This window comes from Pleurodeles waltl, chromosome 3_2, assembly GCF_031143425.1.
Source record: "Pleurodeles waltl isolate 20211129_DDA chromosome 3_2, aPleWal1.hap1.20221129, whole genome shotgun sequence".
NCBI lineage: Eukaryota > Metazoa > Chordata > Amphibia > Caudata > Salamandridae > Pleurodeles > Pleurodeles waltl.
In genome coordinates this window covers 175510911-175529544 of record NC_090441.1, presented here as the reverse complement: position 1 = coordinate 175529544, position 18634 = coordinate 175510911, and the positions used below count along the sequence as shown (strand labels likewise).

The window sequence follows — 18634 nt, the reverse complement described above, 5'->3', positions numbered from 1 at the left end:
TCCAATCCTCCCAACCCACTCCACTCCAATCCAAAACAATCTGCTGCACTCCAATCCTAAAAAATCTGTCCCAAGACTAACTAAATCAGTCTCCAATGCAAAACAATCTGCCCCACTCCAGATCAAAATAATCTGCCTCAACCCAGCCTACCCCACTCCAATTTCACCACTCCAATCCAAAACGATCTTCCCCAATCCAATCTGTCCCCCTCCAATCCAAAATAATCTGCCCCACTCCAATCCTAAAAAAAATCTGTCCCATGCCAAACCAAATCAATCTGCCCCACGCCAATGCAAAGCAATCTGCTCCACTCCAAATCAAAATATTCTGCCTCAATGCAGTCTACCCCACTCCAGTCTCACCACTCAAATCCAAAACGATCTTCTCTATTCCAATCTGCCCCCCTCCAATCCAAAATAATCTGCTCCACTCCAATCCCCAAAACTCTGCCCACACCAATCGCCAACAATCTGCCCAACTCCACTCTAAATCAATCTGCCCCATTCCAGTCTAAAACAAATCTTACCTACTCCAATCTGCAACACTCCAATCCAAATCACTCTGTCTCACTCCAGTCCAAAACAATGTCCTCCATTGCAAAACAATCTGACCCACTCCAATCTGTCCCTTGCCAATCCTGCCCACTCCAAACTACTCGCCCAAATCCACTCCAGTTCGCCCCACTCCAATCCAAAACAATCTGTCTCACTCCAATCCTAAACAATCTGTCCCACTCCAATTCTAAATAAATCTGTCCCACTCCAATTCTAAATAAATCTGTCCCACTCCAATTCTAAATAAATCTGTCCCACTCCAATCTAAATCAGCCTGCCCCACTCTAATCCAACACAATCTGCCCCACTCCAAAACAATCTGCCCCACTCCGTTCCAAAACAATCTCCGACTCCAAACTAAAATAATATGCCCCACTCCAGTTTGCCCCACTCTAACCTCTCCACTCCAAAACCATCTGCCACCTTCCAATCCAAAACAATCTGCCTCGCTCCAAACCAATATAATCCAACCACTCCAGACTGCCCCACTTCACTCTTCCCAACCCAATACAAATCGATCTGCACCCTCCAATACAAAACAATCTGCCCCCTCCAATACAAAACAATCTGCCCCCTCCAATACAAAACAATCTGCCCCTCCAATACAAAACAATCTGCCCCCTCCAATACAAAACAATCTGCCCTGCTCCAATCCAAAACAATCTGACCCCACTCCAATCCAAGACAATCTGCCCCACTCCAATCCAAGACAATCTGCCACACTCCAATCCAAAGCAATGTGCCCCACTCCAATCCACAAACATCTGCCCCCACCAATCACACACAGTCTTCCCCACTCCAATCTAAATCAGTCTGCCCTACTCCAGTCCAAAAACCTCTGCCCCACTACAATCCCAAAACATCTGCCCCACACCAATCTGCCCCACTCCAATCCAAAGCAATGTGCCCCACTCCAATCCACAAACATCTGCCCCCACCAATCACACACAGTCTTCCCCACTCCAATCTAAATCAGTCTGCCCTACTCCAGTCCAAAAACCTCTGCCCCACTACAATCCCAAAACATCTGCCCCACACCAATCTGCACCACTCCAATCCAAAGCAGTCTGTCTCACTCCAATCAAAAACAATCTGCCCCACTCCAATATGCCCCACTACAATCCAAAACAATCTGCCCTACTCCAATATGCCCAACTCTAATCCAAAATAATCTGCCCTACTCCAATCCAAAACAATATGCCCCACTCCAATCCCAAACAATATGTCCCACTCCAGTCTGCCCCACTCCAGTCCAAAATAATCTGCGCCACTCCAATCCAAAACAAAATTCCCCACTCCAATCCCAAACAATATGTCCCACTCCAATCTGCCCCACTCCAGTCCAAAACGATCTGCCCCACTCCAATCAAAAACAATCTGCCTCTCTCCAATCTAAAAAAATTCTGCCCCTCTCCAATGTGCCCCACTCAATCCAAAACAATCTTCCCTACTCCAATCTGTGCCACTCCAATACAAAACAATCTGCCCCATTCCAATCCAAAACAATATCGCCTAAACCAATCTTCCCCATCCCAATCTGTCCTCCTCCAATCCAAAAGCATCGGCCCCACTTGAATCCCAAACAATGTGCCCCACTCCAATCTAAAACAATCTGCCCCACTCCACTCTGCTCCATTCCAATCCAAACAATCTGTCCAACTCAAATCTTCCCATTCCAATCTGTCCCAAACAAATCCGAAACAATCTGCCCCACTCTAATCTGCCCCACTCTAATCTGCCCCACTCTAATCTGCCCCACTCTAATCTGCCCCACTCTAATCTGCCCCACTCTAATCTGCCCCACTCTAATCTGCCCCACTCTAATCTGCCCCACTCTAATCTGCCCCACTCCAATCTGCCACTATCCAATCCAAAACAATCTGCTCTACACGAATCCTCCCCATTCCATTCTGTTCCCCTTCAATGTAAAAACAATGTGCCCCACTCCAATCTGCCCTGCTCAAATCCGCCCTGCTCCAATCCCAAACAACCTGTCTCACTCCAATCCCAAACAATCTGCCCTCCCAATTCGAACAACTCTGCCCCACCCCTGTCCAATCCACTCCAATCTTCCCTATGGTATTCCTCCCCACTGTAAACTGCCCACACCAATGCAAAACAATCTGCCCCACTCCAATTTAGAAAAAATCTGCCCGCTCCATTCTGCCCCACTCCAATCCAAAACAATCTTCTCTACTCCAGGCCAAAACAATCTACCCCACTTCATTCCTAAACAATCTGCCCCACTCAATCAGAACAATCTATCCCACTCCAATCTGCCTCACTTGAATCCAAAACAATCGGCCCCACTCCAGTCCTAAACAATCTGTCCCACACCGATCCAATGCAATCTGCCACACTCCAATCTTTCCCACTCCAATCCAAAAGTTATCTGCATCCACTCCAAAAACAATTTGCTCCAATCCAGAACATTCTGCCCCACTCCAATCCACCGCACTCCAATCTGCCCCACTTCAATTCAATACAATCTGCCCCACTCCATTCTGTCCCACTCCAATCCAATCCATAATAATCTTTCCCACTCCAATCCAAAACAATCTGCCCCACTCCAATCCGCCACACTCCAGACTGCCCCACTCCAATCTAAAACAATCTGCCCCACTCCAGTCTGCCCCACACAAGTCCAAAACATTCCGCTCCAATCCAAAACAATCTGCCCCCTGCAATCCAATACAATCTGCCCCACTTAAACCCACCCCACTTCAATTCACCCCAATCCAGTCTACCAAACTACACTTCAATCTACCATACCCCAATCCAATCCACCCCACTCCAGTCCAATCCATCTCACCCCAATCCATTCCATAACAATCTGCCCCACTCCAATCCAAAACAATGTGCCCAACTCCAGTCTGCCCCATTCCAGTAAAAAACAATGTGCCCAACTCAAACCCAAACAATGTGCCCCACGCCAGTCCAAATCAATGTGTCCCACTCCAATCAAAACAATCTGCCCCACCCCAATCCAGAATAATCTGCCCACCCACTCCAATCTCCCCAGTCCAGTCCAAAACAATCTGCCCCATTCCAGTCTGCCGCACTCCAATCTAAAACAATCTGCCCACCGTAATCCGCCCCACTCCAGTTCACCCCAATCCATCCATCCCACGCCAGTCCAATCCACATCACCCCAATCCATTGCAAAACAATCTGCCCAACTCCAATCCAAAACAATCTGCCCAACTCCAATCCAAAACAATCTGACCCCACTCCAATCCAAGACAATCTGCCCCACTCCAATCCAAGACAATCTGCCACACTCCAATCCAAAGCAATGTGCCCCACTCCAATCCACAAACATCTGCCCCCACCAATCACACACAGTCTTCCCCACTCCAATCTAAATCAGTCTGCCCTACTCCAGTCCAAAAACCTCTGCCCCACTACAATCCCAAAACATCTGCCCCACACCAATCTGCCCCACTCCAATCCAAAGCAATGTGCCCCACTCCAATCCACAAACATCTGCCCCCACCAATCACACACAGTCTTCCCCACTCCAATCTAAATCAGTCTGCCCTACTCCAGTCCAAAAACCTCTGCCCCACTACAATCCCAAAACATCTGCCCCACACCAATCTGCACCACTCCAATCCAAAGCAGTCTGTCTCACTCCAATCAAAAACAATCTGCCCCACTCCAATATGCCCCACTACAATCCAAAACAATCTGCCCTACTCCAATATGCCCAACTCTAATCCAAAATAATCTGCCCTACTCCAATCCAAAACAATATGCCCCACTCCAATCCCAAACAATATGTCCCACTCCAGTCTGCCCCACTCCAGTCCAAAATAATCTGCACCACTCCAATCCAAAACAAAATTCCCCACTCCAATCCCAAACAATATGTCCCACTCCAATCTGCCCCACTCCAGTCCAAAACGATCTGCCCCACTCCAATCTAAAACAATCTGCCTCTCTCCAATCTAAAAAAATTCTGCCCCTCTCCAATGTGCCCCACTCAATCCAAAACAATTTTCCCTACTCCAATCTGTGCCACTCCAATACAAAACAATCTGCCCCATTCCAATCCAAAACAATATCGCCTAAACCAATCTTCCCCATCCCAATCTGTCCTCCTCCAATCCAAAAGCATCGGCCCCACTTGAATCCCAAACAATGTGCCCCACTCCAATCTAAAACAATCTGCCCCACTCCACTCTGCTCCATTCCAATCCAAACAATCTGTCCAACTCCAATCTTCCCATTCCAATCTGTCCCAAACAAATCCGAAACAATCTGCCCCACTCTAATCTGCCCCACTCTAATCTGCCCCACTCTAATCTGCCCCACTCTAATCTGCCCCACTCTAATCTGCCCCACTCTAATCTGCCCCACTCTAATCTGCCCCACTCTAATCTGCCCCACTCTAATCTGCCCCACTCTAATCTGCCCCACTCTAATCTGCCCCACTCCAATCTGCCACTATCCAATCCAAAACAATCTGCTCTACACGAATCCTCCCCATTCCATTCTGTTCCACTTCAATGTAAAAACAATGTGCCCCACTCCAATCTGCCCTGCTCAAATCCGCCCTGCTCCAATCCCAAACAACCTGTCTCACTCCAATCCCAAACAATCTGCCCTCCCAATTCGAACAACTCTGCCCCACCCCTGTCCAATCCACTCCAATCTTCCCTATGGTATTCCTCCCCACTGTAAACTGCCCACACCAATGCAAAACAATCTGCCCCACTCCAATTTAGAAAAAATCTGCCCGCTCCATTCTGCCCCACTCCAATCCAAAACAATCTTCTCTACTCCAGGCCAAAACAATCTACCCCACTTCATTCCTAAACAATCTGCCCCACTCAATCAGAACAATCTATCCCACTCCAATCTGCCTCACTTGAATCCAAAACAATCGGCCCCACTCCAGTCCTAAACAATCTGTCCCACACCGATCCAATGCAATCTGCCACACTCCAATCTTTCCCACTCCAATCCAAAAGTTATCTGCATCCACTCCAAAAACAATTTGCTCCAATCCAGAACATTCTGCCCCACTCCAATCCACCGCACTCCAATCTGCCCCACTTCAATTCAATACAATCTGCCCCACTCCATTCTGTCCCACTCCAATCCAATCCATAATAATCTTTCCCACTCCAATCCAAAACAATCTGCCCCACTCCAATCTGCCACACTCCAGACTGCCCCACTCCAATCTAAAACAATCTGCCCCACTCCAGTCTGCCCCACACAAGTCCAAAACATTCCGCTCCAATCCAAAACAATCTGCCCCCTGCAATCCAATACAATCTGCCCCACTTAAACCCACCCCACTTCAATTCACCCCAATCCAGTCTACCAAACTACACTTCAATCTACCATACCCCAATCCAATCCACCCCACTCCAGTCCAATCCATCTCACCCCAATCCATTCCATAACAATCTGCCCCACTCCAATCCAAAACAATGTGCCCAACTCCAGTCTGCCCCATTCCAGTCAAAAACAATGTGCCCAACTCAAACCCAAACAATGTGCCCCACGCCAGTCCAAATCAATGTGTCCCACTCCAATCTGTCCCATTCCAATTAGTCCCACTCCAATCAAAACAATCTGCCCCACCCCAATCCAGAATAATCTGCCCACCCACTCCAATCTCCCCAGTCCAGTCCAAAACAATCTGCCCCATTCCAGTCTGCCGCACTCCAATCTAAAACAATCTGCCCACCGTAATCCGCCCCACTCCAGTTCACCCCAATCCATCCATCCCACGCCAGTCCAATCCACATCACCCCAATCCATTGCAAAACAATCTGCCCAACTCCAATCCAAAACAATCTGCCCAACTCCAATCCAAAACAATCTGCCCCACTCCAATTCAAGACAATCTGCCCCACTCCAATCCAAAAAGTCTGCCACAATCCAAAACAATCCTCCCTGCCCTGCTCTAATCCTAAAAATAAATTCACCACTCCAGTCTGCTCCACTCTAATCTAAAACAATCTGCCTACTCCAGTCATCCCCACTCCAATCCAAAACACTCTACCCTACTCCAATCCAAATCAATCTGCCCCACTCCAATCCACCTCACTTCAATCCAATCAACCCCAAACCAATCCATCCCACTCAAATCCATTCCACTCTATTCCAATCCTCCCCAATCCAATCCATCTCACTCCAATTCATTTTTAGCCATCCCACTCCAGTCCAATCCTCTCCAAACCATCCTAATCCACCCCACTCCAGTCCAATCCATCCCACAACGCTCCACCTTACTTCCATCCAGTCAACCCCACTCCAGTCCTCCACCCCATTTCAATTCACCTGACGTAAGTCAACCTCATGTCAATCCAATCTACCCCACTCCAATCCACCCCATTCCATTCCAATCTAAACTACTACAATCCACCCCCACACTACCTCAGTCTAATCCGTCCTACCCCAGGTCAGTCCACCCCACCCCACCCACCCCATCCAGACCATCCCCCTCCAACCCACTCCACTTCAGACCAACCCACCCCACTTCAGTCCAACCCACCCCACTCTATTCCAATCCACCACACTCCAGTCCAATGGTTTCAATCCACCCCACTTCAATACAAGCCACGCCACTCTAATCCAATCCACCCCACTCCAGTTCAGTTCAATCTAATCCATCCCGATCCACCCCATACTAAATGTGAGAAAGTAGCCTCTTTCTAGCCTTGTTACCCCCACTTTTGGCCTGTTTGTGAGTGTATGTCAGGGTGTTTTCACTGTCTCACTGGGATCCTGCTAGCCAGGGCCCAGTGCTCATAGTGAAAACCCTATGTTTTCAGTATGTTTGTTATGTGTCACTGGGACCCTGCTAGTCAGGACCCCAGTGCTCATAAGGTTGTGGCCTATATGTATGTGTTCCCTGTGTGGTGCCTAACTGTCTCACTGAGGCTCTGCTAACCAGAACCTCAGTGGTTATGCTCTCTCATCTCTTTCAAATTGTCACTAACAGGCTAGTGACCAATTTTACCAATTTACATTGGCTTACTGGAACACCCTTATAATTCCCTAGTATATGGTACTGAGGTACCCAGGGTATTGGGGTTCCAGGAGATCCCTATGGGCTGCAGCATTTCTTTTGCCACCCATAGGGAGCTCTGACAATTCTTACACAGGCCTGCCACTGCAGCCTGAGTGAAATAACGTCCACGTTATTTCACAGCCATTTTACACTGCACTTAAGTAACTTATAAGTCACCTATATGTCTAACCTTTACCTGGTAAAGGTTAGGTGCAAAGTTACTTAGTGTGAGGGCACCCTGGCACTAGCCAAGGTGCCCCCACATTGTTCAGAGCCAATTCCCTGAACTTTGTGAGTGCGGGGACACCATTACACGCGTGCACTACATATAGGTCAATACCTTTATGTAGCTTCACAATGGTAACTCCGAATATGGCCATGTAACATGTCTAAGATCATGGAATTGCCCCCTCTATGCCATCCTGGCATTGTTGGTACAATTCCATGATCCCAGTGGTCTGTAGCACAGACCCTGGTACTGCCAAACTGCCTTTCCTGGGGTTTCACTGCAGCTGCTGCTGCTGCCAACCCCTCAGACAGGTTTCTGCCCCCCTGGGGTCAAGCCAGGCTTGTCCCAGGATGGCAGAACAAAGGACTTCCTCTGAGAGAGGGTGTTACACCCTCTCCCTTTGGAAAATGGTGTGAAGGCAGGGGAGGAGTAGCCTCCCCCAGCCTCTGGAAATGCTTTCTTGGGCACAGATGTGCCCAATTCTGCATAAGCCAGTCTACACCGGTTCAGGGACCCCTTAGCCCTGCTCTGGCGCGAAACTGGACAAAGGAAAGGGGAGTGACCACTCCCCTGACCTGCACCTCCCCTGGGAGGTGTCCAGAGCTCCTCCAGTGTGCTCCAGACCTCTGCCATCTTGGAAACAGAGGTGCTGCTGGCACACTGGACTGCTCTGAGTGGCCAGTGCCACCAGGTGACGTCCGAGACTCCTTCTGATAGGCTCCTTCAGGTGTTAGTAGCCTATCCTCTCTCCTAGGTAGCCAAACCCTCTTTTCTGGCTATTTAGGGTCTCTGTCTCTGGGGAAACTGTAGATAACGAATGCAAGAGCTCATCAGAGTTCCTCTGCATCTCTCTCTTCACCTTCTGCCAAGGAATCGACTGCTGACCGCGCTGGAAGCCTGCAACACTGCAACAAAGTAGCAAAGACGACTACTGCAACTCTGTAACGCTGATCCTGCCGCCTTCTCGACTGTTTTCCTGGTGGTGCATGCTGTGGGGGTAGTCTGCTTCCTCTCTGCACTAGAAGCTCCGAAGAAATCTCCCGTGGGTTGACGGAATCTTCCCCCTGCAACCGCAGGCACCAAAAAGCTGCATTACCGGTCCCTTGGGTCTCCTCTCAGCACGACTAGCGAGGTCCCTCGAATCCAGCAACTCTGTCCAAGTGACTCCCACAGTCCAGTGACTCTTCAGTCCAAGTTTGGTGGAGGTAAGTCCTTGCCTCACCTCGCTAGACTGCATTGCTGAGAACCGCGACTTTTGCAGCTACTCCGGCCCCTGTGCACTTCCGGCGGAAATCCTTTGTGCACAGCCAAGCCTGGGTCCACGGCACGCTAACCTGCATTGCACGACTTTCTAAGTTGGTCTCCGGCAACGTGGGACTCCTTTGTGTAACTTCGGGTGAGCACCATTTCACGCACCCTCGTAGTGCCCGTTTCTGGCACTTCTCCGGGTGCTACCTGCTGCTGAGAGGGCTCCTTGTCTTGCTCGGCGTCCCCTCTCTCTCCTGGTCCAATTTGCGACCTCCTGGTCCCTCCTGGGCCACAGCAGCGTCCAAAAACGCTAACCGCACGATTTGCAGCTAGCAAGGCTTGTTGGCGTTCTTTCGGCGGGAAAACACTTCTGCACGACTCTCCACGGCGAGAGGGATCCGTCCACCAAAGGGGAAGTCTCTAGCCCTTTTCGTTCCTGCAGAAACCTCAGCTTCTTCTGTCCAGTAGAAGCTTCTTTGCATCCACAGCTGGCATTTCCTGGGCATATGCCCATCTCCGACTTGCTTGTGACTTTTGGACTTGGTCCCCTTGTTCCACAGGTACCCTAGATTGGAAATCCACAGTTGTTGCATTGCTGGTTTGTGTCTTTCCTGCATTATTCCTCTATCACGACTTCTTTGTCTTTTGGGAAACTTCAGTGCACTTTGCACTCACTTTTCAGGGTCTTGGGGAGGGCTAATTTTCTAACTCTCACTATTTCCTAATAGTCCCAGCGACCCTCTACAAGGTCACATAGGTTTGGGGTCCATTCGTGGTTCGCATTCCACTTTTGGAGTATATGGTTTGTGTTGCCCCTATCCCTATGTGTCCCCATTGCATCCTATTGTAACTATACATTGTTTGCACTGTTTTCTAAGACTATACTGCATATTTTTGGTATTGTGTACATATAACTTGTGTATATTTGCTATCCTCTCACAGAGGGTACACTCTAAGATACTTTGGCATATTGTCATAAAAATAAAGTACCTTTATTTTTAGTATAACTGTGTATTGTGTTTTCTTATGATATTGTGCAAGTGACACTTGTGGTACTGTAGTAGCTTCACACGTCTCCTAGTTCAGCCTAAGCTGCTCTGCTAAGCTACCATTATCTCAGCCTAAGCTGCTAGACACCCTATACACTAATAAGGGATAACTGGGCCTGGTGCAAGGTGCAAGGTGCAAGTACCCCTTGGTACTCACTACAAGCCAGTCCAGCCTCCTACACTAAACCACCCCATTCCAATCCACCCCAATCCAATCTGCCCCATCCCAGTCCAGTCTAATCAACCCCACTCCAATTGACCCCACCCCAAACCACCCAACCCAGCCCACTTCACCCTATTTCAGTCCACCCCACTCCAATCCACATCATCCAGTCCACCACTCCAATCCACCCTATTCTACTCCAATCCAAGCCACCCCATTCTACTCCAATCCAATCCACCAGACTACCTCAATCTACTCCAACCCACTCGACCCATTCTTCCCTACTGCACACCACTTCAGTCTGACACTGCACTCTACTCTCCCTACTATCCTCAACGATAATCTTCTACAGAAAATCTGCTGTACAACAGTACTCCCCCATGCAACTGTGACACTCCATGGTACTAACGTTTAGCTAATTTTAACTGAACACCAGCCCCACTAGTGTATAATATGGCAAAAACACATTGCCAAGCCAACAGCTCTTGTTTAGGCAAGACTTATTGGCTTTACCAATGCTTATTCTATTTTGAGCAGACATTGATGGTGGTATTCTAATAAGGTGTACTTTTTGTCATTGCCTTTTTAGACTGCATTCCTCCTTTGCCAGTTTGCACTCACTCGAGATGAAACCAACTTCCCGGAGCCCGACCGCTTCCTGCCCAGTCGCTGGCTGCGGGATGCAGCCCTGAAGCCCCATCCATTCAGCTCCATCCCCTTTGGGTTTGGAGTCCGAGCCTGTGTGGGTCGGCGGATCTCAGAAATGGAGATGTACTTGACCCTCTCACGGGTAAGTTCAAGGGGTGGAAGTAGATTCTGAAGAAAGTAACTGTATCGCCAAGCAGTATCCATGCTGACTAGAAGCTACTTATGGCTGAGATGTGGTGGGCTAAGGGAGGGCAATATAATGCCTACTGATTTAGTTTGCACTACAAATTACATGGTGTCTTGACACCTAGGGCCTCATTATGAGTTTGATGGACGGGAAAACCCATCCGCCAAACTCCTGACAAGGGTGGCCGCTGCCTTCCTGCAGACCCCCCAGCCCCCCTGGACCTAATGGGAGCTTTCCGCTAGGTGGGCAGGCAGAGACCTCTGTTTCTGCCCGCCGGCTGAGACGGAAACCGGCTATAGCATTGTCTCCGGCTCATAATCAAGCCTGTGGCAATTCTGTAGCCTGCAGTGTACAAGGCAGTGAACATTGCGAGGGTGCTGGCCAGGGGAACCCCTGCACTGGCCATGCCGAGTGCATGAGCAGTGCAGGAGCCCCTCTGTGGCCCCATGCACCTGTTCTCCGCAAGCCTTTTCATGGAGGTGAAACCGCCATGAAAAGGCTGGGGGAGAACGAGGTTGTAATCTGCCCTGACTGATTACATCGCCACATCATCGGGATCATGGATCCTGGCAGTGTTGGCGGAACCCTGGGGTCTGACCACTAGGATCTTTATGCGGCAGTTGGGCCGCCACAGCACCAGCGGTCCTAACCGCCACCGCGAGACTGGCGGTCTGAAGACTGCCAGCCTTGTAATGAGGCCCTTAATCATAGTTACTCAATTATTATTATATATTATAAACTGATTCATTTTTATTACTCAGTCCAAGTGTCCCCACTTCAGCAGGATGAATGGCTGAGTCAGGGATTTGTAATGGACTTCTGTGTAAAACACGGATCTCGGCACCAGCCTCTCCGCTCCTTGGGGCAGCTCACTAGCTGTAAAGGGGCACACAGGATTGGAGAGATTCTTTTGTGTAGCTGTGGAAAGTGAGGGAGGGAATTGAGAGAGAGAGAGTCTGCATGAATGCCCTGTAGATGACTGATTCATGCATGAGAGAAAATAATTGCACCGCACACATTGTTTTTTTAATGCAGCCTAGTTTCAAAGTGTATTCTTCCACCATCTTTTATACTGCATCATCTATACCTTTCCCATAGTGCTCGAGGCTGATTGATAGTTTCAGTGGACGGATGGAATTCTAAGCACATGGAAATAGTAATTTACCCAAGACCACACAGTTTGTCCTACTGTGGAACTCTGTGCCACATTGCAGGTGCTGTTTCTCCACAATTGGTGATGTGACCCCAAGACTACATCTCTTACCCATGTCATTGTAACCACATGGCTGATTTAGGTTCACACCTCATCTTCTTCTGTTGTGGTAAATAACAAGTGTTACTATCACCCACGTTAATGTTACACACTTTTACAGCTCACAGAACCTTGGAATGTTGAGTTGACCTTGCCTTAAAACAAACATGTTACCTATAGATGATCACAGATGCTAGCATTGAGTGTTAACTCACTGAGCCATCTTGGTTCATAATAGATAACCAAAGATGATAATAAAAGTACGGATGGTAAAATCACTATATCTGGGTTGAAGAAGTGGTTCTTCTTTCACTGACTGATTTCCATAGGTGCCTTGGTGTGTGGATGAATGCTAGAATGAGTCAAATAGTTGGCAATGCATTTGGATTTTTTTTTTTTTTTAAAGAGTGCCTTTTCATTGGCAAGAAGGAGATGTCAACAGTCTTAACTCAACGTGGTACAGCATTTTAAGTGTTTAATAGAAAATTAGTATGTAAACTAAAGAAACTATAGGCCTAGAGGGTTCCTCGTACATCAGCAATGGAGCCAAGCTCCCCAAGAGAAGGCAAGTTCCAAATGAATGCCCTTCTACACACACAGCTCTGAGTATTGCTCACATAACAAATTCGCACAGCGAGAGCAAGTAGGTGCCTATCAGAATTTAAGATTAACAATATGGCCTAGATTTAGGAGGGCCTAGAGCCTCCTTGTGCCGCATTAGCATAATTGTTTTTTACACTAATCTGGCCCAATGAGCACAAAATCCCAGCACCAGATTTACAAAGAGGCTCAATGCATGCATTGTGCAACTTTGTAACCCTTTGTGCCACATTATGCCTGCACCAGACATAATGTATGCAACGGGGGCGTTCCCCCGATAGGTGGGCCAGAAAAATGGTGCCAAGAAATCTAAAAGATTTCTTTGCATCATTTCTTGCTCTCTTTTTAACACCTGCACAGAGCAGGCATTAAAAGGAGGCACACCATTATTTATAATGGGTCCCAATGTGCTTTGCAGGATTAGCGTCTGAGTTTTTGATGCTAATCCTGCAAAGCGTCAAACTAGCATAAAGAACGTTGATGCTAGTTCCCTAACTACCGCCATGGTGCACCATGTCTTTAATACGGGGCACACATGGTGGCGTTAGAGGGACGCTAGAGGGTGCATTCGAACGCAGCACCACTTTTCTTAAATCTGCCCCCATATGTCATTTACAAGTAACAAAAATGTAAACTGTTTCGACTGAGCAAACTAATTTGCACAGCACCACCAGCACTGAAGATGTCTAAGGCTCAGGCACATCTGTTAGGCTAAGTTAGCATGCTCAAGAAAACTTAGCTGCCGCAGGTTCTAGTTACATTAAAACAAAGGTACTGTGTCAAAACCTTTCACTCAGCCAAGGTTAGATGAAAGTATGGATGAGTGAGTGGATGGAAGAATAAATGGATAAGTAAATGAGAGCTTGGATAATGAGTAACTTGCTGAATGAATGTGTGCATTGACTAATAGGCGAACAAATCAGTGGATGAATGGGTGAGTGAAGGGATGGAAGGGTGATGAATGAGTGCATAGATGAATGGAGGCATGGTGCTGGAGGTGGCATTTACCACGTTGGTAGCACCTGTTCCTTCCTTTCCACAAAAGCTCCAGTCCAGTCCAGTCAGCAAAATATTCCAACACAATTCTGAAAGCTCTTCACCTCGCAGGACTTGACCATTTGAAAAATACATTGCAAAGTTGTGGCTCGCAAGACTTTACAACTTTTCACATCCTTGCAAAGTACAAACGGAATTGATTTTGGCACTTAATAATAGGTGTTAATTAAAATCCCACCCAATGGTATTCATCTTCCCAGCTTTAAGAGAATGAAAGTTTGAGTTAGGCCTGAATGGATTCAAAACGTGCTGTGGGCTGCATGCTGATGCTTAACAGCAGGTTGAGGTGCATAACTCGAAGAACTATTTTACAAGGATGAGATTTCGAGACCTGCAGGTTACGTTATCATCTCTGGAACTAAAACATGAACCCACATAGCTGTCTTATCATGAGTCCAACCTGAGACCTGCCGGTTGCAGACAGTTCTGTTTGGAAAGGACATTAACCCTCTAACATTTATTGGATGGTTCAACTCTGTAACAAACATATTGCACACTGATCATCACATCAAGCACATTAACTACCTGAGTGTAAGAAATTGGAGTAATCACAACCCTTGTCAGAGTTAACCCTAAAGGTCATTAAATAAAGCTGAGCTCAACTCCCTGCTAGTTATGGAACAGATCAGACAGACACACCGTAGGGCACTGTGTAAAGTGTTTATGGAGTACCAACACTATGATAAACTAATAAATAAATAAATCCCAAACCAGGTTAGAAAATAGAGTAAAATTTATTAAACACAATTGCGCTGAAATGACAAAAATCCAGTAAGGGGAACTGGAGATATGAAGTTTTAAGTTGGAATAGCGTAAAGAAGCATAAAGTGCCAATGATAGCCAATGGTTGCAGTGGGCTGGGACCTAGGTGCAATTTAATGCTGACCTCAGTGGAGTGCAGGTCAATACCCCAACCAGGTTGGTCCTAGTCAAAGATTTTACCTTCTGACTTTAATACGCTAAGTCCCAATCAACCACAAGAGTAGACTTCTAAAGCCCTAGGAACTCAGTGAAGGCACAGAAGCTCACAGGGTTTCAGGTGTAGGCCACAGCAGGGAGTGGAGTCCACTTTTGTTTGTCGTGGCTACAAGAGAGATCTGATCAAGTCCTGTAAGGCTCTTCTCAGTTCTCAGGGAGCATTTTTAGTCCTCTTCTGATCGGCCACAGGTCCAGTAGTGTTCTGAAGTGGGTTCCTTAGAATTTATGCCAAAACAACAGATAATGGACGGAATGCAGAACCAATCAAACATTCACCAAGAGTCACAGATCGGGGTTTAATCCATCAGTTTGTTTGCTTGTAATGCCATTCCAGTTTGGAATCAGCCATATGCAAATCAGTCTTGACCCTGTTCCTCATGGGAACAGTCCAGACCGAACTGCCAGGCGAGGTCCTCCATGGACCAGAAACAAGCATCCTAGGACCGGTTTCAGGGTATCACCCTTCATCAGCCAGGCTAGCTTGAGTCTAGTGGCATAGCAAGAATCTGGCACATGCTAGTGGGTGGGGCTGACTGCTGGGCAAATCCTAACAATTGGGGTAAAAACATTCTCACTTTGGGCATTTTCAAGATGGCAAAAATCATTGGCCACACTTTGAGGGCTGGAGGTGTTTGTGGGCGCATAGTATGGCAATCCTCGTGCCCTACCCCCATCTAACCGTTAAAACCAGTTTGGGGCAGTCACTGTTCTCCCAATAAAGCCAGAGACAGAATTGTGGTAGAGCAAAGCAGGGTTTTCCATCAACCAGACAGCAGATAAGCAAAAATTGTTTTGCCATCCTGTTTTGGCCTCTGAAGTGCACTTCAAGTGCTATATGTAAAACCCCAGCAGACCTGTCAAGCAGGAGTTTACTTTCAAGCTGGATTTGACACTGTAATGTCTAAAATGGATGCTCACAGCCCCACCATGCATATGCTGTCAGGTTCAGATGGGTGAGATCTGCTCATTGTGGTCAGCTTATTTTCTGCTCCTGGGAGGCATTTTGCATCCCTTCACACCTATTCAAATGCTAATTGCTAGCTAGCAGAAGTGGGAGAGTGAATGCAAATGGGTCTCCAAAGGCTTTTGGCAGGTAAAAGGTAACTTTCTGAATGCACCTTTTCCGTACTATTTATCAAAATATGACTTCACCATTGAATTGGACAACCACCAGCAGTGATCAGTTCTGTGTTCTATTTACTATCTTCCGTCCTTGTACCTGGTGATGTCATCAAATTTATCATCTTTATTCTGTACTTCATACAGTTTTCTCTGAGTAGGGGGAAAGTGGTTATGTGCATCACTGCAAGACCTTGGTTGATAATCCAGGTGTTTAAAGTCTAGATGGTGATGTATCTCATGATCCCTTATTTGTGTGTACTCACCCCCTAACGCCAAAAGCTCTACCTCCTTCTGGGTGGCTTCAGATATACATGGCTGTTTAGAGCAGATGATGTCCGTCAATCAGTTATATAGGCTTCCCATAAAGTAACTTGTTATCCAACTAAACTTTAATTTTCTTGAACAGAGAATATTGCTTAGATTCACAAAGAAAGTTTCCCCACCTGAGTTATGTGAAGAAAAATCTTCACATTCTATTGGTCCCTGCAAATGCCTCTCGTACAACATGTGCACTTCTCCTAACTTTCGAGAAACTTTGGTTTCACAAAACTATGTGGTGAGGGGTGTGCCTGCTACACATTCCATTCACCTACACTGCCTGGCTTTTGCACAGCACTGGTACAGAGCAATGTACAAGGGGGACACATGAGTCCTCTGCCATCACTAGAAGTCCCATGCACTCCACTGCTCATGTGAGTTCTTATTTAATCTTGGGACTTAGCCTAGCAAGAGTTTGATTTCGAGTGGGAGGAGCTTTTGAAGTGCTGATCTTTTGCAACAAAAGGCGTACACCTCACTGGTGAAGGTCATGAATGTAATGCCACATGTTTTGAAGAGATTGAAGACTGAGAGCAGGAGTCACAGGAGAGTGACCAGTGCTGGCTGATGTGGCCGTGTTAGCAGGAGCCGTGATGGGGCACGCTACTGCAAGAAGGTCGCCTTTCAACGTGACCAGAGAGGAGTTTATCAGACTTTTGAGGAGTGAGTTAACACCATCTATGTGTTTTATGACTAGCCCGCGACCAGGAAGTGGGAGGCTTTTCTTGAGCAGCACTAATTGTTATCAGGTGGTTTGGACTTTTTTTCCCCCAGTGTGGAACAGGAAAGCAAGACCTGGATCCGTTTTGCAGATAAGGTAGGAATAATAGCCAAGAAGATTATTTGAAGACACTGCAGAAAAAAAGGGTTTTAATGTATGAGTTAATGGGCAGTGTGAAAATGGGTTGTATTGTAAGTGAGCTGTCCAGGAGCAAGTGGTCTGATCAAGAGTAGGTGAAAACCTATTGTCCTCAAACAAGATCAAAGTGCCTACTTTATGGTAATCTCTGAACAGTAGCATGAACAAGGTCTTTGTTAGGTGGCATTTGAGATATGCTGAGAACATTTAGAATTGGCTTGTAAGGACACACTCCATTGCAGCAAGAGACTTTGACCATGACATGAGGTCATCAGCATAGTGGTGCAGCTAGATTCCCAGAGACTGTAGTGAGTAAAGATCCTGGAGGATGATGTACAGTCACATGTGATTGGAGTACAGTGAGACAATCAAAAGGTTGATTCTTGCACAATTTGGGTGTATCCTGCAGTAAATGAGATGAACCTTGCAAATATGGATCTTTGGATCTCCATGAATGTTAGTCAGGTGGTGAGGGCTGCATAGTCGTCCGCCATGTCATATACATTCAACAGGTCTGGGATGACTAGTGGTCATGCATGGCCATCGTCTAGTGTGCAGAGCACATCATGGCCACTCAAATGGAAGTGCTGCTACAAGAAGACACAAAGCCCAATTGCTACTGTGGAGGTTGGTTGTGGTTGTCTGTGTCCAGCTGAGCTTGACGATTCTGCACTTTTAATAATTTTGTATAGTGAGGGGCAGGGATATGGTACATTACTCAGTAAGGTCAGTGTATCTGAAATGTGCTTTATTGTTTTGCTAAGGAGATGTTCGTGCCTTTCTTCACTGAGTAGAAGTGTAGCTTAGTGCCAAGGAGGTGCTGATGTGCAGCAGTGCAGTATAGTGGAAGGTTTTTCATCGTCCGAGAATGGAGGATGTCTCATCTATAGAAACAGTGTAAAATAATTATTTTTAACTCTCAAAATACAGGTCTGTCCTCATGTTGTTTCAACATGGGAAGAACTGGAAATGTCCTGTCGTCTGTCATTTTAATTTTGTGTTTTTTTTACATGTAAAACACAGATGTTTCTTTCCATTGTTTTGATTTGTTGTCCTGTCATATTCTAGCATATCTGGAACTATGAAATTAATTCCCACATTTGAAAATAATCATACACATTCCTGAAATATTTAAAGGGTAAAGACTGGAGAGGGCATTACAGTCCAGGTTTCCAAATTCTGCTATTCTGGGCAATTTGCTTTCTCTGCCTGTGCTCCAGGTCTTTTGTTTGCCAAGTTGGGATGTAATAGAAACAGATAAAAATGATGTGTTTTCTGTAAACTTTGCAGTATATGTGAGGCTCAACTAAACTTTGTCATTTTATTTCCCAATGTGT

General features: G+C 46.8%; 1 protein-coding gene across 2 annotated transcripts in view; it reads left to right on the top strand.

The window, feature by feature from the left end:
- Positions 1-18634, top strand: part of LOC138286652 (sterol 26-hydroxylase, mitochondrial-like) — a 92603-nt gene that overhangs the window by 66212 nt on the left and 7757 nt on the right. For both annotated transcript variants that reach the window (XM_069227114.1, XM_069227115.1), the window contains exon 8: positions 10867-11067. In XM_069227114.1, the coding sequence (XP_069083215.1) occupies positions 10867-11067 (201 nt within the window). The remainder of the gene's footprint in view (positions 1-10866; positions 11068-18634) is intronic.